This window comes from Chiloscyllium plagiosum, chromosome 33 (assembly GCF_004010195.1).
Source record: "Chiloscyllium plagiosum isolate BGI_BamShark_2017 chromosome 33, ASM401019v2, whole genome shotgun sequence".
Taxonomy (NCBI): Eukaryota; Metazoa; Chordata; class Chondrichthyes; order Orectolobiformes; family Hemiscylliidae; genus Chiloscyllium; species Chiloscyllium plagiosum.
In genome coordinates, this window is record NC_057742.1 from 4,200,455 (window position 1) to 4,224,527 (window position 24,073).

The window sequence follows — 24,073 nt, forward strand, 5'->3', positions numbered from 1 at the left end:
GAGAGAGAGTGCTAGCGCGAGAGAGAGTGCTAGCGCGAGAGAGAGTGCTAGCGCGAGAGAGAGTGCTAGCGCGAGAGAGAGTGCTAGCGCGAGAGAGAGTGCTAGCGCGAGAGAGAGTGCTAGCGCGAGAGAGAGTGCTAGCGCGAGAGAGAGTGCTAGCGCGAGAGAGAGTGCTAGCGCGAGAGAGAGTGCTAGCGCGAGAGAGAGTGCTAGCGCGAGAGAGAGTGCTAGCGCGAGAGAGAGTGCTAGCGCGAGAGAGAGTGCTAGCGCGAGAGAGAGTGCTAGCGCGAGAGAGAGTGCTAGCGCGAGAGAGAGTGCTAGCGCGAGAGAGAGTGCTAGCGCGAGAGAGAGTGCTAGCGCGAGAGAGAGTGCTAGCGCGAGAGAGAGTGCTAGCGCGAGAGAGAGTGCTAGCGCGAGAGAGAGTGCTAGCGCGAGAGAGAGTGCTAGCGCGAGAGAGAGTGCTAGCGCGAGAGAGAGTGCTAGCGCGAGAGAGAGTGCTAGCGCGAGAGAGAGTGCTAGCGCGAGAGAGAGTGCTAGCGCGAGAGAGAGTGCTAGCGCGAGAGAGAGTGCTAGCGCGAGAGAGAGTGCTAGCGCGAGAGAGAGTGCTAGCGCGAGAGAGAGTGCTAGCGCGAGAGAGAGTGCTAGCGCGAGAGAGAGTGCTAGCGCGAGAGAGAGTGCTAGCGCGAGAGAGAGTGCTAGCGCGAGAGAGAGTGCTAGCGCGAGAGAGAGTGCTAGCGCGAGAGAGAGTGCTAGCGCGAGAGAGAGTGCTAGCGCGAGAGAGAGTGCTAGCGCGAGAGAGAGTGCTAGCGCGAGAGAGAGTGCTAGCGCGAGAGAGAGTGCTAGCGCGAGAGAGAGTGCTAGCGCGAGAGAGAGTGCTAGCGCGAGAGAGAGTGCTAGCGCGAGAGAGAGTGCTAGCGCGAGAGAGAGTGCTAGCGCGAGAGAGAGTGCTAGCGCGAGAGAGAGTGCTAGCGCGAGAGAGAGTGCTAGCGCGAGAGAGAGTGCTAGCGCGAGAGAGAGTGCTAGCGCGAGAGAGAGTGCTAGCGCGAGAGAGAGTGCTAGCGCGAGAGAGAGTGCTAGCGCGAGAGAGAGTGCTAGCGCGAGAGAGAGTGCTAGCGCGAGAGAGAGTGCTAGCGCGAGAGAGAGTGCTAGCGCGAGAGAGAGTGCTAGCGCGAGAGAGAGTGCTAGCGCGAGAGAGAGTGCTAGCGCGAGAGAGAGTGCTAGCGCGAGAGAGAGTGCTAGCGCGAGAGAGAGTGCTAGCGCGAGAGAGAGTGCTAGCGCGAGAGAGAGTGCTAGCGCGAGAGAGAGTGCTAGCGCGAGAGAGAGTGCTAGCGCGAGAGAGAGTGCTAGCGCGAGAGAGAGTGCTAGCGCGAGAGAGAGTGCTAGCGCGAGAGAGAGTGCTAGCGCGAGAGAGAGTGCTAGCGCGAGAGAGAGTGCTAGCGCGAGAGAGAGTGCTAGCGCGAGAGAGAGTGCTAGCGCGAGAGAGAGTGCTAGCGCGAGAGAGAGTGCTAGCGCGAGAGAGAGTGCTAGCGCGAGAGAGAGTGCTAGCGCGAGAGAGAGTGCTAGCGCGAGAGAGAGTGCTAGCGCGAGAGAGAGTGCTAGCGCGAGAGAGAGTGCTAGCGCGAGAGAGAGTGCTAGCGCGAGAGAGAGTGCTAGCGCGAGAGAGAGTGCTAGCGCGAGAGAGAGTGCTAGCGCGAGAGAGAGTGCTAGCGCGAGAGAGAGTGCTAGCGCGAGAGAGAGTGCTAGCGCGAGAGAGAGTGCTAGCGCGAGAGAGAGTGCTAGCGCGAGAGAGAGTGCTAGCGCGAGAGAGAGTGCTAGCGCGAGAGAGAGTGCTAGCGCGAGAGAGAGTGCTAGCGCGAGAGAGAGTGCTAGCGCGAGAGAGAGTGCTAGCGCGAGAGAGAGTGCTAGCGCGAGAGAGAGTGCTAGCGCGAGAGAGAGTGCTAGCGCGAGAGAGAGTGCTAGCGCGAGAGAGAGTGCTAGCGCGAGAGAGAGTGCTAGCGCGAGAGAGAGTGCTAGCGCGAGAGAGAGTGCTAGCGCGAGAGAGAGTGCTAGCGCGAGAGAGAGTGCTAGCGCGAGAGAGAGTGCTAGCGCGAGAGAGAGTGCTAGCGCGAGAGAGAGTGCTAGCGCGAGAGAGAGTGCTAGCGCGAGAGAGAGTGCTAGCGCGAGAGAGAGTGCTAGCGCGAGAGAGAGTGCTAGCGCGAGAGAGAGTGCTAGCGCGAGAGAGAGTGCTAGCGCGAGAGAGAGTGCTAGCGCGAGAGAGAGTGCTAGCGCGAGAGAGAGTGCTAGCGCGAGAGAGAGTGCTAGCGCGAGAGAGAGTGCTAGCGCGAGAGAGAGTGCTAGCGCGAGAGAGAGTGCTAGCGCGAGAGAGAGTGCTAGCGCGAGAGAGAGTGCTAGCGCGAGAGAGAGTGCTAGCGCGAGAGAGAGTGCTAGCGCGAGAGAGAGTGCTAGCGCGAGAGAGAGTGCTAGCGCGAGAGAGAGTGCTAGCGCGAGAGAGAGTGCTAGCGCGAGAGAGAGTGCTAGCGCGAGAGAGAGTGCTAGCGCGAGAGAGAGTGCTAGCGCGAGAGAGAGTGCTAGCGCGAGAGAGAGTGCTAGCGCGAGAGAGAGTGCTAGCGCGAGAGAGAGTGCTAGCGCGAGAGAGAGTGCTAGCGCGAGAGAGAGTGCTAGCGCGAGAGAGAGTGCTAGCGCGAGAGAGAGTGCTAGCGCGAGAGAGAGTGCTAGCGCGAGAGAGAGTGCTAGCGCGAGAGAGAGTGCTAGCGCGAGAGAGAGTGCTAGCGCGAGAGAGAGTGCTAGCGCGAGAGAGAGTGCTAGCGCGAGAGAGAGTGCTAGCGCGAGAGAGAGTGCTAGCGCGAGAGAGAGTGCTAGCGCGAGAGAGAGTGCTAGCGCGAGAGAGAGTGCTAGCGCGAGAGAGAGTGCTAGCGCGAGAGAGAGTGCTAGCGCGAGAGAGAGTGCTAGCGCGAGAGAGAGTGCTAGCGCGAGAGAGAGTGCTAGCGCGAGAGAGAGTGCTAGCGCGAGAGAGAGTGCTAGCGCGAGAGAGAGTGCTAGCGCGAGAGAGAGTGCTAGCGCGAGAGAGAGTGCTAGCGCGAGAGAGAGTGCTAGCGCGAGAGAGAGTGCTAGCGCGAGAGAGAGTGCTAGCGCGAGAGAGAGTGCTAGCGCGAGAGAGAGTGCTAGCGCGAGAGAGAGTGCTAGCGCGAGAGAGAGTGCTAGCGCGAGAGAGAGTGCTAGCGCGAGAGAGAGTGCTAGCGCGAGAGAGAGTGCTAGCGCGAGAGAGAGTGCTAGCGCGAGAGAGAGTGCTAGCGCGAGAGAGAGTGCTAGCGCGAGAGAGAGTGCTAGCGCGAGAGAGAGTGCTAGCGCGAGAGAGAGTGCTAGCGCGAGAGAGAGTGCTAGCGCGAGAGAGAGTGCTAGCGCGAGAGAGAGTGCTAGCGCGAGAGAGAGTGCTAGCGCGAGAGAGAGTGCTAGCGCGAGAGAGAGTGCTAGCGCGAGAGAGAGTGCTAGCGCGAGAGAGAGTGCTAGCGCGAGAGAGAGTGCTAGCGCGAGAGAGAGTGCTAGCGCGAGAGAGAGTGCTAGCGCGAGAGAGAGTGCTAGCGCGAGAGAGAGTGCTAGCGCGAGAGAGAGTGCTAGCGCGAGAGAGAGTGCTAGCGCGAGAGAGAGTGCTAGCGCGAGAGAGAGTGCTAGCGCGAGAGAGAGTGCTAGCGCGAGAGAGAGTGCTAGCGCGAGAGAGAGTGCTAGCGCGAGAGAGAGTGCTAGCGCGAGAGAGAGTGCTAGCGCGAGAGAGAGTGCTAGCGCGAGAGAGAGTGCTAGCGCGAGAGAGAGTGCTAGCGCGAGAGAGAGTGCTAGCGCGAGAGAGAGTGCTAGCGCGAGAGAGAGTGCTAGCGCGAGAGAGAGTGCTAGCGCGAGAGAGAGTGCTAGCGCGAGAGAGAGTGCTAGCGCGAGAGAGAGTGCTAGCGCGAGAGAGAGTGCTAGCGCGAGAGAGAGTGCTAGCGCGAGAGAGAGTGCTAGCGCGAGAGAGAGTGCTAGCGCGAGAGAGAGTGCTAGCGCGAGAGAGAGTGCTAGCGCGAGAGAGAGTGCTAGCGCGAGAGAGAGTGCTAGCGCGAGAGAGAGTGCTAGCGCGAGAGAGAGTGCTAGCGCGAGAGAGAGTGCTAGCGCGAGAGAGAGTGCTAGCGCGAGAGAGAGTGCTAGCGCGAGAGAGAGTGCTAGCGCGAGAGAGAGTGCTAGCGCGAGAGAGAGTGCTAGCGCGAGAGAGAGTGCTAGCGCGAGAGAGAGTGCTAGCGCGAGAGAGAGTGCTAGCGCGAGAGAGAGTGCTAGCGCGAGAGAGAGTGCTAGCGCGAGAGAGAGTGCTAGCGCGAGAGAGAGTGCTAGCGCGAGAGAGAGTGCTAGCGCGAGAGAGAGTGCTAGCGCGAGAGAGAGTGCTAGCGCGAGAGAGAGTGCTAGCGCGAGAGAGAGTGCTAGCGCGAGAGAGAGTGCTAGCGCGAGAGAGAGTGCTAGCGCGAGAGAGAGTGCTAGCGCGAGAGAGAGTGCTAGCGCGAGAGAGAGTGCTAGCGCGAGAGAGAGTGCTAGCGCGAGAGAGAGTGCTAGCGCGAGAGAGAGTGCTAGCGCGAGAGAGAGTGCTAGCGCGAGAGAGAGTGCTAGCGCGAGAGAGAGTGCTAGCGCGAGAGAGAGTGCTAGCGCGAGAGAGAGTGCTAGCGCGAGAGAGAGTGCTAGCGCGAGAGAGAGTGCTAGCGCGAGAGAGAGTGCTAGCGCGAGAGAGAGTGCTAGCGCGAGAGAGAGTGCTAGCGCGAGAGAGAGTGCTAGCGCGAGAGAGAGTGCTAGCGCGAGAGAGAGTGCTAGCGCGAGAGAGAGTGCTAGCGCGAGAGAGAGTGCTAGCGCGAGAGAGAGTGCTAGCGCGAGAGAGAGTGCTAGCGCGAGAGAGAGTGCTAGCGCGAGAGAGAGTGCTAGCGCGAGAGAGAGTGCTAGCGCGAGAGAGAGTGCTAGCGCGAGAGAGAGTGCTAGCGCGAGAGAGAGTGCTAGCGCGAGAGAGAGTGCTAGCGCGAGAGAGAGTGCTAGCGCGAGAGAGAGTGCTAGCGCGAGAGAGAGTGCTAGCGCGAGAGAGAGTGCTAGCGCGAGAGAGAGTGCTAGCGCGAGAGAGAGTGCTAGCGCGAGAGAGAGTGCTAGCGCGAGAGAGAGTGCTAGCGCGAGAGAGAGTGCTAGCGCGAGAGAGAGTGCTAGCGCGAGAGAGAGTGCTAGCGCGAGAGAGAGTGCTAGCGCGAGAGAGAGTGCTAGCGCGAGAGAGAGTGCTAGCGCGAGAGAGAGTGCTAGCGCGAGAGAGAGTGCTAGCGCGAGAGAGAGTGCTAGCGCGAGAGAGAGTGCTAGCGCGAGAGAGAGTGCTAGCGCGAGAGAGAGTGCTAGCGCGAGAGAGAGTGCTAGCGCGAGAGAGAGTGCTAGCGCGAGAGAGAGTGCTAGCGCGAGAGAGAGTGCTAGCGCGAGAGAGAGTGCTAGCGCGAGAGAGAGTGCTAGCGCGAGAGAGAGTGCTAGCGCGAGAGAGAGTGCTAGCGCGAGAGAGAGTGCTAGCGCGAGAGAGAGTGCTAGCGCGAGAGAGAGTGCTAGCGCGAGAGAGAGTGCTAGCGCGAGAGAGAGTGCTAGCGCGAGAGAGAGTGCTAGCGCGAGAGAGAGTGCTAGCGCGAGAGAGAGTGCTAGCGCGAGAGAGAGTGCTAGCGCGAGAGAGAGTGCTAGCGCGAGAGAGAGTGCTAGCGCGAGAGAGAGTGCTAGCGCGAGAGAGAGTGCTAGCGCGAGAGAGAGTGCTAGCGCGAGAGAGAGTGCTAGCGCGAGAGAGAGTGCTAGCGCGAGAGAGAGTGCTAGCGCGAGAGAGAGTGCTAGCGCGAGAGAGAGTGCTAGCGCGAGAGAGAGTGCTAGCGCGAGAGAGAGTGCTAGCGCGAGAGAGAGTGCTAGCGCGAGAGAGAGTGCTAGCGCGAGAGAGAGTGCTAGCGCGAGAGAGAGTGCTAGCGCGAGAGAGAGTGCTAGCGCGAGAGAGAGTGCTAGCGCGAGAGAGAGTGCTAGCGCGAGAGAGAGTGCTAGCGCGAGAGAGAGTGCTAGCGCGAGAGAGAGTGCTAGCGCGAGAGAGAGTGCTAGCGCGAGAGAGAGTGCTAGCGCGAGAGAGAGTGCTAGCGCGAGAGAGAGTGCTAGCGCGAGAGAGAGTGCTAGCGCGAGAGAGAGTGCTAGCGCGAGAGAGAGTGCTAGCGCGAGAGAGAGTGCTAGCGCGAGAGAGAGTGCTAGCGCGAGAGAGAGTGCTAGCGCGAGAGAGAGTGCTAGCGCGAGAGAGAGTGCTAGCGCGAGAGAGAGTGCTAGCGCGAGAGAGAGTGCTAGCGCGAGAGAGAGTGCTAGCGCGAGAGAGAGTGCTAGCGCGAGAGAGAGTGCTAGCGCGAGAGAGAGTGCTAGCGCGAGGGCAAGAAAGAAAGGAAGAGCAGTGGGGGGGGGGGGGGGGAGGAGCAGCAAAAGAGAGACAGAAGGAGCATCAAAAGAGACAGAAGTAGCAACGCAAGCGAGCGCGCGCGAGAGAGCGAGAGAGAGAGAACGCGCGCGAGAGAGAGAACGAGAGCACGCGCACGAGAGAGAGAGAAAACACACGAGCCATTGCAGGAGCTCAATTAATTGAAATGGGTGTAAAATATTTCTGCTTGAACTTCTGTTTAACAACCACAACTAGGACAGGGTGACTGACTTCTTTCTTTTCTGCAAATGTTTTATGATTCGCTGAGTCTATTTCAACTCTGCCATATACATGTTCAGATATTAAAACCTTTTTCTCCAGAGTTTGGATTTTAACTCAGTGGCATATGACATTGGTCTATTTTTATGAAGGGGTTTAAAAATTAACAATCCAGAATGATGCTTCTAAACCAGTATGTGGTTCTTGGCGTGTTAATGGACGTTTACTTATACTATTTGGATTTACAGCCGCAGAGGGAAAATAACAAGTCATTAGCTCAGCAGAATTTATGGGCAAAAGTTTTTGATTTAACTGACTTGTGAGGAATTTTTTCTCATAGAGCCTAGTAGATGTCTGGAATTCTTTATCCCAGAGAGTTGTGGTGGTCGTATCACAAACTATTTCAAGACGAGATAGAATTTCGAAGTATCGAGGAATATCGAGGGCAGCATGGTGGCTCAGTGGTTAGCACCAGGGTCCCATGTTCGATTCTGTCCTCGGGCAACTGTCTGTGTAGAGTCTACACATTCTCCCAGTGTCTGCGTGGGTTTCCTTCAGGTGCTCCGGTTTTTTTCCCCACAGTCCAAAGATGTGCAGGTCAGGTGAATTGGCCATGATAAATTGCCCGTAGTGTTAGGTGCATTAGTCAGAGGGAAATGGGACTGAGTGGGTTACTCTTCGGAGGGTCGGTGTGGACTTGTTGGGCTGAAGGGCCTGTTGGGAATCTAATGTAGTTGAAAAGTTTTGTTTTGAAAGGGCCTGACTAAAGTTAGATGGAAGTAGGCTCTCAGTTGTGACAGTGGTCAAAGGAAAAGGCTTCACAGCTCTCAGAAATGGGATGGAGAAGCAGCAGCAAAGTCAGAGAGGGAGGGAGGGGGAGAGGGAGAGAGAGGGGGAGAGAGAGAGAGAGAGAGAGAGAGAAAGTGATGGTGTTGGGGAATATATGGGGTTTTGTTTTGCTGCGTATTTAAAATTTTTCATTTAAAAAAAATATTTCGAGAGCTTGGTTTGGTTTTTTTATTTATTTTATGTAATACATTTTATTAATCAAATTAAATCTACAGCTTTGTGTGATATGTCAGTAAATGACTGCCACTTTAAATTAAAAGAAAATCTATGAAGCCAGATTCCATTTTGGAATCTGACTTGCTCAGAACAAACATTGTTTAAGATATTAACATTATGACTGGTCGAGCAACACACCTGTTTTTCTTCAACATAAATGAGCGGAAATCCCATTTGTTTTGTCCATGAACTCATCACAGCATTAATAGGCTTTCCACTAGCTTGTTCCAAACAGTTCCACAGGTCCTCTGAGGGAAAAAAAATTAAACCAAAAGATCAAAAGTACCTCAACCTCCAATATTCCATCCTCCCACTATCTATTTTAGTTTAATTCCAGAAAGGAGCAATATCTAGACAAATTTCTGCTTGCAGAATTCAGATGACTGTATATAATAACAGGTAGAGTCCAGTAATTACAAGTGAGCTAAACTGCAAGCTGGACTGAATCTTGAATTGTTGATCCCTTTGAAATAAGAGCATAAGAAAGAGGAGTAGGCCATTTAACACCACCCCCCCTCCCCACTATTCTATAAGAACTGAACTGGCTCAGACCTCAAATCTTTTGTGTGAGCTCATAGCCATCAACTCCTCGATACTTCAAACTTCTATCCCCTCTTGAAATAGTTTGTGATATAGCCACCACAACTCTCTGGGATAAAGAATTCCAGACATCCATTAGTCTCTATGTTAAGAAATTCTTCACATCGCAGTTTTATCATCAGATAGAATTCCTACAGTGTGGAAACAGTCCCTTTGGTCCATTTAGTCCACACCGACCCTCCAAAGAGCATCACACCTAGACCACCCCTTTACCCTATCTCTGTAACTCTGCATTTATTATGGATAACCCACCTAGACTGCACATCCCTAGACACTAGGGGCAATTTAACATGGCTAATCTACCCAACTTGCACATGTTTGGACTGTGGGAGGAAATTGGAGTACCCGGAGGAAACCTATGCAGACACAGGAAGAATGTGCAAACTCCACACAGATAGTTACCCGAGGCTGGAATTAAACCCGGGTCCTTGGCACTGTGAGGCTGCACTGCAAATAGGGTGTCCCCTTATTCTGTAACAACACCCTAGTTAAAAATTCCCGAACTAGTGAAAATATCTTCAACGCCTACCCTACCAAGCCCTTCAGAATTCTGCAGGTTTTAATAAGATGACACATAATTCTTCTGAACTCTAGGGCTTTTAGCTGTTCGCAGTAACTCAACCCCTTCATTCAGCTGACTGAATCTCTTTTTCACTTTGGCCTTCATTACCAGTATATCCTTTCTTAAATATGCAGTCCAAAGCTGCACACATTTTCTCAGGTGTGCCCTCACCAGTGCCCTCAATGTTATAACAAGACTTCTCCAAAGTCTACCCCAACCCTCTTAATTATAAAGGCCAAAATTCTGTTTTGCCTTAACTCCTTTTTGCACCTGCTTGCTAACTTTTCATGTTTCAGAGCCAGATTCCACTGTGCTGCATTTCAAAAATGTAGCATTGTCGCATCTGCCCTGATGAGTGTAAGAGAAACAACTTTAAGAACACAGTTCCCTTTCAGTGATAAACTAAATGTTGCAATTTTAAAAGTACAGAGATTGATCATTTACAAATATGACCTTACTTTGTAATTTTCACTCAGCTCTCCAATAATGTCAGTTATAATGCTACCTACATTCTAGAACAATTCCATTTGTTTCACTGTAGGCAGAAATCTCAGTGCATAAAGAAATAGGCTGGTGTCAAAGATTGAGAAAGCACTCCACTGTTTAGATTATGCTAAAAATCCAGTTGGTTGATGGTTTTCATGACCAGCACTATATGACTACACTTAAACAGTTAGAGTCATAGAGATGTACAGCATGGAAACAGACCCTTCCATTGATATCAGAATAGACAACTTTTTACAAAGACTTACCCCAATTACAAAAACAACCTGAGTCTTAGTCTAAAGCATTTATGACCATTTAGTGCTTACTGTACGGTTTTATTAATTTGTTCAGTCAGGTCCTGCAAACAGAGGAATAACTGGATAATTTGCTTTTAATAAAAAAAGAATGTTGACAAGACTCTAACAATTCCCACTGCTGGAATAACTACCAGAAATAATTTATTCAATTCTAATTAACTTGAATTACCTGTTGCAGCATTTTTATTTTGAAACTTTGTCAAGTACAAGTTCATTCCTTTTCTGAAATCCTGTAAAAAAGGACAATTTTTAAAAATAAAATGAGCAAATCAATTATGGCAGCAAATACAAAATAGCATCCTAGCTAAAACTAAAGTAAAACTGAAATAAAAGTTTGACAAGTTATTCCTTTTAAAATCAGTTTGATCAATTCAAATAGAAGAGGCACCAACTATAAAACATTCAGTTGACATCCAAATTCCAGTCTCGCTTCCCTCTTCCATAAAACATTAGATTACATGTACATCAGCCAGATGCCTTCTAACAAAGACAATCCAAAAATAACCCCAGTTATACCCATCACTTACTGTGACATATCAATTGCATATCAAATATCAATATTCATGGGATAAAATGACAGTATTGTACAAAATTTCTAAAAATTCCATATACAAGATCCAACTATTGAGTGTTAAATTTTGAGGATTTAAAAACAATTTTGATAGTGGAAGAAAAAAAGAGACTGGACATTGGCACTTTTATTTAAGCATCAGAATCTCGACATGTCAAAATATTTTTGCTTTAAAAGAATAATGCATGATATGGTTCCACAAGAACCATGTCCATCTTGATTTTTGAAGGGGCAAGGATAAAAACCATCCCCCAAATTCTTAAATCTTAGCGTTTACAAGGCTGAGTGCTGAAACAAGATGCTTCTGCGCTCAACCTCAGTGACCAACCAAGCCACTTTCCACTATGCTTAGATTAGCCTAGAAATATTGTATGCAATTTTAGTGTACAAATATTATTGATGTACTTGTGAGACATTTTTTTCATCTATTCTGAAAGAGTTAATTTCTTCATTAAAATCAGACAGATGGAGAAGTGTCAAACAAACTTGTTACACAATTTTACACTAACATCGCAGTCAGTAATTTCTAGGCTAATGCGGAAAAAAGGAGGCAAGGTAGAATCCAAATATGTTTCAATACACAGCCCGGTAAGCTACTTATCCCAATTAGGAGCTCACCATTTTATGGCAAGAATATATAATTTATTAAGTTTTTAAAAATGAGAGAGAATATTCTTAAATTTAATGGTTCAAAATGCTTTCTTTTAAAATTCTGCAAAAACAACTAAGGAAAGTGGAAAGAATTGTAACTTGACCTTGAAGGGTTTATTTTTTTCCTCAGCCCACTGCCATGACTTGCAGATAAACTACGAGTTGTATGAACTCCTGCACAAGGCCTGATGCAACTGGGCCCACCTACGTGAAGTAGGACATGAAGATCTTATTACGAAACTTTCAGGTTCAAATAACTCATCATATAGCTTGATGTCCACAAGTGATAAAGGACAAAGGGGAGGATCTGTACTTTATCTTTCATTACAATTGTGCAATGTAACAACAGGTTGCAGAATAGTTGTTGTTTTCGAAAAAAACCTTGCTAGTTCTAAGGAATTCTGATAAGTGATATTTATTCATTATTTCTTGGAATTCTCCAGAAATGCAGATGATAATCACCAGATTACAAGCTCCTTCCTTTTGTCTGCCCACTCAAATGCCCCACATCTTCATGCACTAGAATCATAGCTTTTCCGCATTTTACTCTTTGCACGTGCTGTGTAAAAAGGCCTATGATTAAACAGTCTCGTCCTGTAAATATGGTTTGTGTAAAATCACAGCAGTCAAAAGTGTGGCAATGAATGTAAGAGATCTCTTATTTTAATTATCTTTGCCTCACAAATCAGGTAAACAAGAATGGTTTAAAACTCCAGAGATCTGTTCAAGACAGACAAATATAGTAACAACATAAGGTGCTAAGATAAACTTGCCCATTTGGTGGAATCACTAAATATTATCAATTGCAAATTATTTGAAAATAACTTTGCAATGATTTCATTTGGATCAATGCTGTAGCTTGAATGCAATAACAGAAGATCCCAACAGCTAATACTTCTGCTTAAAAACAAACTAAAATCTCACAAGAAAAGTAAATTGTGTCTAGGTCAGGGGAAAATTAAGGTTCTTGTTGGATTGAGGCATTTTGATGCATTGGTAACTGTTTGACTTCCCTCATGACATTAGGTCCTGACTAGATGACAGCCTTCTGATCACCTCCCGGGATCTCTCATTCACATTCAACCCATGCCCTCAAAACAGATATACATTTTAAAATTAGACAAGAGGATTTGTTTGGATGTAGGGCAGCTCAATGAATGGGTGTTCAACCCTTACTACAGTTATGAACTTAAACCTGAAGTCATATAAAAACAAAACACATGGCAAAGTACTCAATAAATAGGAAAAGGAAGTTTGTGTTGCAGACACAATCCTTTCAGCAGAATTCAGTTCTGGTGAACAGCATAAATCCAAAACATTAACTTGCTTTTCCTCTGAAGATAAATGACTGTTGCACTAAGTAGCTCCAGAACACACTGTATTTGCATATTTGTTCTTTGCTTTAACATTTTTAAAAATTAGATTCATATAACGTCTTTCAGGTCTTCATTTTAAAGTACCTCACAGTCAATTGGCTAATTTTGAAGTGTCGTCAATGTTGTCATGAGGAAACAACAGTTCAATTGTGCACAGCAAGGTCCTAATCATAGTAGAGTGTTAAATAACCAGATCATGTTTTAGTTGCTGCTTTGAGTTGTAAATGTTCATCAGTTCAGAAAGTTTTCCTACTCTTCTCTGCATCACACCAAGGAATCTTGGATGTCTATCTAAAGGCAGATATATCATTTTGTTCCAGGTGTGAGAAATCTGACAGTGCAGCTTTCTCTCAGGATTGCAACAGAAAGCTAACCCAGATTCCATACTCAGGTATCCAGAGTGGGACTTAATAACACACTATCTAAGTCAGAGGCAAAGGCGCTACCCACTGAGCCACAGTTGAACCTGAAATTGGAGTACGGGGTAAAGATAATTATTGATAACTGCCTCCCTGCAACAGTCCATTAGGAAATGGGGCTCCAGTATACATTGTCAAAAAGTGTGCTGCTGGAAAAGCACAGCCAGTCAGATGGCATTCGAAGAGCAGAAGACTCGACGTTTCGAGCATAAGCTCTTCATCAAGATGAATAGCTTATGCTCGAAAAGTCGACTTTCCTGCTCCTCAGGTGCTGACTGACCGGCTGCGCTTTTCCATCACCACACCTTTTGACTCTGATCTCCAGCATCTGCAGTTCTTACTTTCTCCCATGGTATACATTGTATTGTTAGTGATAGATATTTGTGTTTTAGAACCAATGTAGAATTTCCATACAATCAAAACAAGCTACATTTTTGAACAAGTTCAAATTGTATACATTTGAAAGCTTCCTAAACACTGATTCTCATTAGATCACAGTGCTAGTACCACATACACCATTAATTTGTATTTTAGAAGTCTTACCTCATCCCCAATATAATTGTGCAGCATTCGAATTACTGATGCTCCTTTACTATAAGAAATTGCATCAAATATTTCATCCACTTCTGCAGGATGTCCTACTGTGACCTTTAAAAAATACATTGTACTTTTAATGCTTTTTGTTTGCAACCTTTAAACATTGAGCCATAACGGGAGCAGCCTAAACAGTGTATGCTTATGCAAGTATGCTCGCTATAAAAAAGTGCTTAGGTATACTTACACCATGGATTGATCACATCAAATCAAATGCTTTTTGGAGGTAATTTAAAGAATCATAAATATGTAGAAAGGAAGAAACTATATTTGTTAGACATCAGTTTCTCAGCTGCTGTATATCGTTCTCCAAAATTGCTCACTAGAAACATCTCAAGATCTGACAAATGATGTCATGCTGCGTCATAAATTATGGCCACTTCTAGGACACAATAATATTACATCAGAAGAAGTCACACCAAATCAGAGCTCAGGAAGTGGGGGTATGAGAAAACCATAATACTGATTTATGTCAGAAGACTGAAACATGGAGATAAATTTGACAACTTTTACTCTTCAATCTTTAAAGGAGATCAAATCCTTAAGAGAGGAAACACCATAGGAGACACATAATATATTTAAATATAAAATACACTTGGAACACTATTTTAAATTAAAGCGTAAATGAAAGACAAGAGGATAAATATAAATGGGTAAAGGACACATCCAGCACTATTGCATGTTGGAACTTAGAGTACTGCATGGGATAGACTCCTGGATAAGGTAAATTCTCAATTCATTCAACAACAGTTTGATGCTGTGATAAGACAATCGTAGGTTTCTAAAGTTAGTATATGACCCAGCGTGCCTTAAATAATGTCAACATACTACTATCTCTCCTTAAAATAATATTTACTTCAATTTAACAATGTAACATAGCAGGAAGTTTGAACAGACTTTTTAATGTCTATTGTGTGGATTCAAGGGAAGTTAGCTTCAATTCAGAGATGAAAATTGTTTAAAAGTGTTACCTTCAACTTTAACCAAAGATAAAGCAATGCCCAAGTTTTAATTTAACCTGAAGTTCAGGGATTCCAGATTCTGTAAATTACTAGGATTACATGAATATCTCATGCTGGTTGAGAAAGATGTTTAACTTTTGAAACTGGTTTTACAGGTGGTGTTAACAACTTGGGATGAAAGGAAATTCAAGAAAATCTTCCTGGACCTTGAAATAAAAGTCCGTCATTTCACCAACCTGCTGCTGTGTGGTTGGAACTCTGCATATGAGTATTCCTAACAACCAACCTTATTGTGTTTTTAATGGTAGGTGATCGGTATATGGGTCTACCAGTTAATAAACCAAGATGTCAAATACATGGAAGTCAAGATCCTACGTCGACATTTCTGTTTATAAATCTGGGCACAAAGATTTAAAATAGAATTTTAAAAGTTAGGAGAGAATAAATTACTTTCATGCAAAGGCTTGGATCATGTCTCCATCGCCTGATCTCATACCCTTCCAGTTTCTGAGATTTGAAACAAGAAAAATGCTAGAAATATTTAGGTGAGGCAACACATGTAGAGAGAAGCAAGAGTTCCTAAGAGAGAGAGAGAAATGCAAAGGTTTTTAGGCTCATGGGAAGGGGAGGGGAAAGGAAAAACAAATGAGAAGGTCTGAGATAGGTTGGAGATTTCATAATGCGACAATCAAGAAGTGTTGCAATGGACATAGTGAAGAAACAACAGATATGTCTAAATGAGGCATGAATTGCTCCATAAGTACCATTCAAATGAAATACACATTAAAAAAAAGAACAACCTAGCAAGAAAAATTCTAGAAATGCTCAGCAGGTCATACTGCAACTGTGGAGATAAATGAGAGATCCAGGTTGATGACTTTCCATCAGGATTTTTAAACTAATTGGGGTGGAGGTGGGGGGGTGGGAGGAAAACAGAAGAAATGTCAGAGGCACTGCTATGGAAGATAGCATTATTGGAAAAAATGCGATGGAGATGGAATGACGTTTTTACAGGAAGCGGTTTGTGAGGAAATGTAGTCAAGGTAGCTGTAACAGGCTGTGGGTTATGTTGTGAACATTGTTGCTAATTCTCTGGACACAAACTAAGTCAAAGGGAAGAGTGAGGAATAAGTCATACCTTCTCCTTTGTCTTTCTGATTGCTTCTTTGTCTACTGGATTAAAAACTCTAACTCTGATGGAAGTTGATCAACCTGAAATGTCTACTGTTCTTTTCACAATTGCCGCATGACCAATTTCATTTTTTAAATTTGGTTTTTTTTTGAAATTTTAATGGTGATTAAAATACTAGTTTGACTTACTGGTGATAAAATATTTCAAGAGCAAATACTCTTCTCAGCAGAATCTTGCAGTTTATTTTTCAGTGGTGATGTGTATTGGGTTCATTGATGTGCTCAAAATTACCTTATTCTGCTTATTTGATGGTCTTTCAGCAAAGAAACTGATTTCGCAATGAAAAATAACTTAATTCATAGGATTGGAACCAATGTGCAGTGGATATGCAAAAAAGGCCAAAACATGAATATAAACAGTTTCCCATATTAAATCTTAATCATGGAATCACTGTCTAAAACATTTACATTGCAATTAATATTTGTGACACTACATGGCCAAAGCAAAAGTGTGAAGGTGCACTCAACTTTGAGTACTATACTTAATAGTAACTGAACCAAATAACAGAGAAAATTTGAGCAAAATCTCATATCTATCTTTGTCAGACAATTGAAAAAAAAACAACTAGGCTCAGTATCCCTGGACTGGGAACTTTTAGTCAGAGTTCTCAAACCTGATCACCACTTGATCTTCGTTAGCAAGTACACATATATGTTACTGTCAATAAGTCCAGGAGAAGGTACAATCAGACAACCTGCCCACTTAAACAGATTTCCTGAATTTACTAGTTAGGCAACATACTGTATGGCAGCTGTTGCCTATGGGAGCTTGCCATAAAAGTCAGCACCTTTATCACAGATGGGACAGGAGACAGAAATTGTCAGGAAAGAAACAAAAACATTGACAGAACTTCTGAATACTGTAACCACAAAACCATTACTCTTATGGAGCTCTTAAACAGAATTAAGCTATAAAGGTTGACGTTCTGACAACTGTTCTTAATTAAAACACAGATCCTACAATTGATGACAGGTCCTGGTTCGGCACAGGATTCAATTTAAAAGCATCCGTGCATCTCCACATAACATCCAAGGACTCAGGGGGGTGGAATTAGCCTACCTCAATTGGATGACTGCTGTCAAGAGCATCAAGTTCCAGAGCTCGTGTGTAGTCAGCAGATACAAACTGGGTCCAGATGTCATATTCTGGGAAGCAGTGGTCAACACAGAGATACTCAATCCAGGAAGCAAAGCCCTCATTCAACCACAGATGGGTCCACCATTCCTGCAATCATAAACATTACAATTGAACAAATTTAACATTTTTACTTTAAAATACGGTACAAATATTTAAATAGTCATCCCAAGGATGAAATTATGGCTGCTAGACTTCTATTTTTGATTTCATTGTGAAAGTATTTTGAAATCTGCAGGACTTTGCATAGACTAAAACCAAACAACATGAGGACTCTTTGATAAAGCCTGAGCCTTTGGCTCAGACACGAAGAAATCTGGGTTTAAAAATCCAGAGTACTCAAACTTTCCAGAATAAATCACTTCAGCAAATATTTCTAGAGGTTCTGAAAAACAGAAAAAAATCATGCTCTCAAAATGTTTATCCACCAGAGTCAGCAGTTCCGAATAAGCATTTAAACATTATACCAAAACTTTTGCTATAAATTCTGCGTCTTACAATCTTATTCTTCACAACCACCTGATGAAGGAGCAGCGCTCCGAAAGCTAGTGTTTTCAAATAAACCTATTGGATTATAACCTGGTGTTGTGAAATTTTTAATTTTGTTCATCCCAGTCCAACACCAGCGTCTCCAAATCAGAACCAGGTGTGGATTTTAAAATGTTCCAAAGTAATTAATTCTTTCATTGACAAAGCAAAGGATCAGGAGTTTATTTCTCATATTTGGTTTTTTTTTTAATGATTATTAGTTTTGATGTGTCTACTACTCTCACCAGTTCATTTCCAAAAACCTAAATCAAACATTACGTATCGCCTTGCTAGATTTCAAAACACTTTAGTCTCAGAAGCATTGCTAGGTATTATCCTATAGAGATTATCCAAAAGGCTTCTTCAGATTTCACTGAACTTCTCATCTGTTTCACCCTAGTGGTCTGCAATACACACAGAACAATATCATTTGCAATCCTGTTTCTTAGTTCTTTCAACATAGATTTTGCTTTAACACAAGTCCCAAGACATCGAAGCACTCCAATGTTGTGATTGAATCCATCCAAACAGACATCTTCCCTACTTTCCACTAATACATTACATCTTCTCTGAAAAAGTTATTGCTAATAATAAGTTCTCAGTTCTCCTTGTAAGAAGGACTTATAACATAATCCTGTCTGCAGTAAACAAAAACAAACTGCAGGAATAGATTAATTTAGGATATCTGGTTGGCATGGATGAGTTAGGCTGAAGAGTTTGTTTCCGTGCTTTACAATACTATGACTTGTATGTTGGAAGTCAGAAACATGAAGCAAAAGTTGCTGGAAAAACTCAGCAGGTCTGGCAGCACCTATGGAGAGAAAGCAGAGCTAACATTTTGGGTCCAGTGACCCTTCTTAAGAACTGAATGTTGCCTTTGCTTTCTTGAGACAGATGCTGCAACACCTGCCTATTTTCCCATCAATTTCTGTTTCTATAATCCTAACTGCACTTCATTCATTCAGTCAAAACTGCAGAGGCTAATGTGTCATCTGTAAGCATACAGCCTGGTTGCTGCATGAGCCATGCAGCTTTGGACCAAGATCTTGTTAACCCCAATCGATTAGATTAACTTCTCCAGATAATGATAGATCGAAGCAATCATACACAAAGAGGAGCATGAGAAGACTCAACCCTATTTTAAATGGGCACAAATGCAGATAAAAAATACACAACTGATTCATAACTAGTTTCACCAGAAGAAGGTTTCAAATCATTAAGATTAAGTCAATACATCAACTTTAATTTTTTAAATATTAATTAAAGATAATTGCTTGATTTGGCTTTTGGGAATGTACACATTAACTTGATAAATGCAAAAGATCATAACTTATTGAGGATTCCAGTGTCCAATTATAGAAATATAATATTGAATTTATAAAGCAGAAAGAAAACAGGCTTTCAAATGACAGCTTTGACACTTCTCTTTTACTGTGCTAGATTTTGCTTAAGTGGCACTATACAAACATCTAAACACCCCTCCGCTAGTTCTCTCTCTGGTTTTCTTGCAACCAGAAATCAACAACATCTTGATTCCAGCAACACCTTAAATGAGACTGCATGTTCCAACTGGTGCAGTTTTCTACTATAAGAGCAATAATTGTATATTATTTATATAAGGTATTGTTTACAAGATCGATCTTAATCTTTTGGCTTTACAGTCAGTTCTGCTATAACGCGGTAGTTCCGTACTCATGCAATCCCATGTTATAAGAAAATCGTGTAATACCCGCACCATTTAAACTAATGGGGCCAGAATCACATTAAAACCAACACGCTTTAAAACTTCATGCTTTTGAAAGTGTCCCCAATTCATTAATTGTGTTATAGCAAATTTGTGTTAGTGAAATGTGCTTGAAAGAACAACAACTTGGAACGGCAAATGTTTAATATTTAATGAAAACAGCAAACCAGTGAAGCAAGCAAGCACTGATACCTATGAGAATAATTAAATGTTGGAAAATCCTTACTGGAGCAAATTTTCCCATGTGTCGACTGTAATGATATCAAAGGCCATGACATTTGAAAGCAAATAAATGATTATCAGTGATCTAAGATTATGAACTGCAGATGCAAAAACAGAAATTCCTGGGAGAACCTCAGCAGGTCTGTCGCCATTTGTGGAGAGAAAGTAGAGTCAACATTTTGAAACCCTTCTTCAGAACTCTGAAGTTAAAATTAATATTTTAATTTAAATGGATAAACAAAAGCAAGTTATCATGTGCATAGTGATTCCAGAAGGAAAGAGTTGTTGCTGGAATTCAAGGATTACAATACAGACATCAATATAGTGAAAGATAATTCAAATATTTAATCATAGAATGGTCAGGTCCACAACAACAATTTTGCACATTGCTCACACCTCTGATATCCACAGCTGAATCAGTAATGAAAGGTATAAAGCAAAACGTGTTTTAAAATTGCAACTTTTTCTTCTCAGGTGACTCTCCATGCAAATAACTCAATTTGGCACAAATTAAGAACAGCGAAGAGGGTTACCTCAGATTACAACAGGATCTGGACCAGATGGGCCAATGGGCTGAGAAGTGACAGATGGAGTTTAATTCAGTTAAATGCAAGGTGCTGCATTTTGGGAAAGCAAATCTTAACAGGACTTATACACTTAATGGTAAGGTCCTAGAGAGTGTTGCTGAACAAAGAGACCTTGGAGTGCAGGTTCATAGCTCCTTGAAAGTGGAGTCGCAGGTAGATAGGATAGAGAAGGCGGCATTTGGTATGCTTTCCTTTATTGGTCGGAGTATTGAGTACAGGAGTTGGGAGGTCATGTTGCAGCTGTTCAAGACATTGGTTAGGCCACATTGGTTGGGAAATGCAAGGTTACAGGGGATAGGGTAGGTGGTTGGTTCTGGGTAGGATGCTCTTCATCAATGGGCCAAATAGCGCGCTTTTACATTCTATTCTGTGAAGTGAAGGCTAAGTTAGTTTAGAAAACTTGGCCAGCATGAACGAGTTGGACTGAAGGGGCTATTTCCAGGCTGTATGACTCTACTATACAAGTACAACCATTTTAGAGCTTAAATAGCAACACTCCATTTAGCCCTCAAGAGTGAAATTTAACTCTCGACATATTTGTATTTATCAATTCATTACAGAGATCTACAAAATCATGAGAGATATAGAGAGTGGATAGCAAGAAGTTTTTCCTGAGAGTGGGGAACTTAATTCAAGTTGAGAGGGGAAAAGTTTAAGGGAAATATGCGCACAAAGTACTTCACATAGAGGGTGGTGGGTACTATTACAAAGTTGAAGATACATACTGTACCTTTAAAAGAAAGTGAATGCTGTTTTGCACCTGTCATATATGACTAGCTAGCAGTCTCAGTGTACTGGAAAATTGAAAATATGTAACATTTGGCTGTGAAATTGATACCCAAGTTTTGGTTGCTGTTCTGTCAACATTTCAAATTTAGCAAGTTTAAATTATGACCCAGGATACTAAAACCCAATAGAGTTTGAATTTATTGTTTTTGTCAACTTTTGATTCAATGATATGATTTGATATTTGGGGTATAAGGCAGCAGGCATTTTGAAAGTTAGACAGAGTATACTGCCATTGAGAGAGAGTGCCATTCAAAATACTCTCTATCAAAAGGTACCCTTCTCATATGTAACATCATTGCAGTAAAAGACAGAAGATGACCCAGGGAAATCTTCAGCTGAAAGGAGGACACCAGAGACGACAGCCGCAGTGTAGTTTTGAAATTAAGTTGAAGCAATTTTAATATGGGTTTTTTATTAGAACAGTATATTGTTACACAGTTAAGAGGCTGTTAGAAACATTTAAGACGAAGAAGACGAAGAATAACAAAAAGATGGGGTACTGGGCTAATGGTCGGATACTTGGTAGTGTGGATGAGCAGAGGGATCTTGGTGTCAAATAGTTGTTGTATAATGTTCATTTTTAGAGTTCAGGAATAAATTGATATTACTTCCTTTAAATAGTGGAATGTGGGTATTCTGCCACTCATATTTTAACAGATTATGAGGCAAGGTGAGCTTTTCTTGGTGTTTCATTTAATTAGCAGAAGGGTTCGCCACTGTGTCATTACAGTGGGGGCTCATCCGGGATTTGAACCCAGGACTTGTCACAATCTTAAGAACGATTTCTCTCATTTTTAATTTAATCAACCACAAGTAACCTACGTTTCATTTAAAGATCTAGGACATGAATCGGCATGTGTTTAATTCTGCTGGATCTTTCATACACCAAATCTGTTCAAATATGTCCAAATCACAGACTGGATCTGTGTAAACCTATCCACAAAGCCATAGGCAGTAATAAAACCAGCACCTTTGTTGCTAATTCTGCATTCAACAAATCTTTCACGTGGGTTATGATGGATTGTGTCCGTCCCCTCCCGAAAACTATAAATGAGAACCAGTACTTGCTAACTATAATGGATGTGTCTACCAGATTTCCAGAGTATTAAAGCAAAAAAGGTGGTAGAGAAGTTAATAACTTTCTTCACGCAGTATGGGCTACCCAGAGAGATTCAATCAGACCAAGGGTTTAATTTTACTGCTCAGCTGTTTAAGTAAGCCATGGATAGCTTAGGCAGGCAGCACTTTAAATCATGTGTGTACCATCCTAAATTCCAGGGAGCTTTGGAAAGGTGGCATCAGACTGTGAAGAACATGTTAAGAGCATACTGTCAGGATTACCCAAATGAATCTACTCAGTTTACTCGCTTTCAGTTAGTAGTCGGACATGAAATAAGTGGGCCTTTGAAATTAATTAAAGAGAAATTGACAGGACCGAAGTCGGAGATCTAACACTTGGATTATGTATCGGAGGTGAAGGAGAGATCAAATCGGGAGGTGAGTGCGCTAAACAACACCTAAAGAGGGCACAGCATAGAATGAAGCAGGTGGCAAATAAAAACTCTAAAATTTGGACGTTTTACCAAAGGGATGACATATCAGTATTGGTACCAGTGATAGGAGATCCCTTCAAAGCCAGGCTTAGTGTTCCCTATCAAATTGAGAAAAAATTGAATCAGGTAAACTATCTGGTAAAGACGCCGTTTCGGAAAAAGCTGTATTGGGTGTGTCATGTGAATATGTCGAAACATTATAAGAGAGACAGGGAACTAGAGAAACAAGTGTTAATTACTGTCCCGCAGAGTGAGGAATCAAATCCAGGTGTCATGAAGTGTGATGTGCCTCAAAATACGTTAAACAACATGGAGGAGTGGGTCTAAGTTAGTGAACTGTCTTGGAAGCAAAGAACGCAGTTGAAAGGTTAAGATGGGGAGGACTAATGCTATTGTGCATGAGATAGAAGTAGGAAATGCTGTTCAAATAAAACAACACCCCTACAGGCTTAATCCTTTCAAAGCCACAGGACCAGAAGAAAGTGGATGCGATGCTCAACGAAGTTATCATCGAACCGAATCAGTGAGTAGAGTTCGCTGGTCGTTAGTTCCCAAACCTCTCAGGACTCAATGATTTTATGTGAACTATTGGAAGGTCGATGTTGTAACAAAAATCGGACTCATAGCCAGTACCAAGATTGAAGGACTGTATAGAGAATGTTGGACAAGCCAGTTACATCACAAAGTTGGACTTACTGCATGATTATTGGCAGGCAACTTTATCAGAGAATATGAAAGAAGTTTTGTATTTGTAACTCCAAATGGGCTACATCAATTTAAAATGATGTCATCTGGAATGAAGAACACACCAGCTACATTCCAAAGACTCATGAACAGAGTTGTGGCTGGGTTAACAACCTGCATGGTCTATCTGGATGATGTAGTGATGGTACATGAGTCATGGTAAGATCACACGGTACAGTTGGCAGAGGTCTTTAAACGATTAAGTTTATTACCAGTTTTGCTTCTCTTAAAGAAAACAGAATCTGCAAAGGCAGAGCTGACGTTCTTGCATCATTAGGCCACTTTTGGAATATTGTGTGCAATTCTGGTCTCCTTCCTATCGGAAAGATGTTGTGAAGCTTGAAAGGGTTCAGAAAAGATTTACAAGGATGTTGCTAGGGTTGGAGGATCTGAGCTACAGGGAGAGGCTGAATAGGCTGGGGTTGTTTTCCCTGGAGCATCGGAGGCTGAGGGGTGACCTTATAGAGGTTTACAAAATTATGAGGGGCATGGATAGGATAAATAGGCAAAGTCTTTTCCCTGGGGTCAGGGAGTCCAGAACTACAGGGCATAGGTTTAGGGTGAGAGGGGAAAAATATAAAAGAGACCTAAGGGGCAACCTTTTCACTTAGAGGGTGGTACGTGTATGGAATGAGCTGCCAGAGGATGTGGTAGAGGCTGGTACAATTGCAACATTTAAGAGGTATTTGGATGGGTATATGAATAGGAAGGGTTTGGAGGGATATGGGCCAGGTGTTGGCAGGTGGGACTAGATTGGGTTGGGATATCTGGTCGGCATGGATGGGTTGGACCGAAGGGTCTGTTTCCATGTTGTACATCTCCATGACTCTATGACCATAATATTGATCATGGAAGGTTGACCCCAAGGAACGCAAAGACGAAGGTTTCAAGAAATTTCTACTAACCTTGATGAAAGAGGTGCTTCGATTTTTGGGACTAAGTGGATTCTACTGGAAGTTTGTTCCAAACTTCAGAAGCATCATGACACGCTAACAGGTTTACTTAAGTACAAAAAACTTCTGTGGACAGAATTGTGCCAGGAGGTATTTGACAATTTAAAAGTACTATTAACCACATCAGTCTTAACTACAAAAAACTTTTGAAAAATATTTTTTCAAAAACTTTCACACCATTCAAAGTTGCAGTTGACGCTCGTGATATAGGAGTTGGAGCTGTTCTGCTACAGGATGATGATAATGGAATTGAACAGCCAATTAGCTACTTTTCAAAGAAACTCAACATCCACCAGAGAAAATACTCTACCATCGAAAAGGAATTATTGAGTTTGGTACTGGCCTTGC

The 24,073-nt window shown here is 44.1% G+C and overlaps 1 protein-coding gene across 2 annotated transcripts in view; it reads right to left on the minus strand.

Annotated features, from left to right (window-relative positions):
* Nucleotides 1–24,073, minus strand: part of npepps (aminopeptidase puromycin sensitive) — a 231,246-nt gene that overhangs the window by 55,898 nt on the left and 151,275 nt on the right. For both annotated transcript variants that reach the window (XR_006309177.1, XM_043674808.1), the window contains exons 10-13: nt 16,531–16,695; nt 13,267–13,371; nt 9,876–9,936; nt 7,880–7,989 (exon numbers count right to left, since the gene is read on the minus strand). Coding sequence is in view for 1 of the 2 variants with exons in the window: in XM_043674808.1 (XP_043530743.1) it covers nt 7,880–7,989; nt 9,876–9,936; nt 13,267–13,371; nt 16,531–16,695 (441 nt within the window). In the remaining variant the exon portion in view is untranslated. The remainder of the gene's footprint in view (nt 1–7,879; nt 7,990–9,875; nt 9,937–13,266; nt 13,372–16,530; nt 16,696–24,073) is intronic.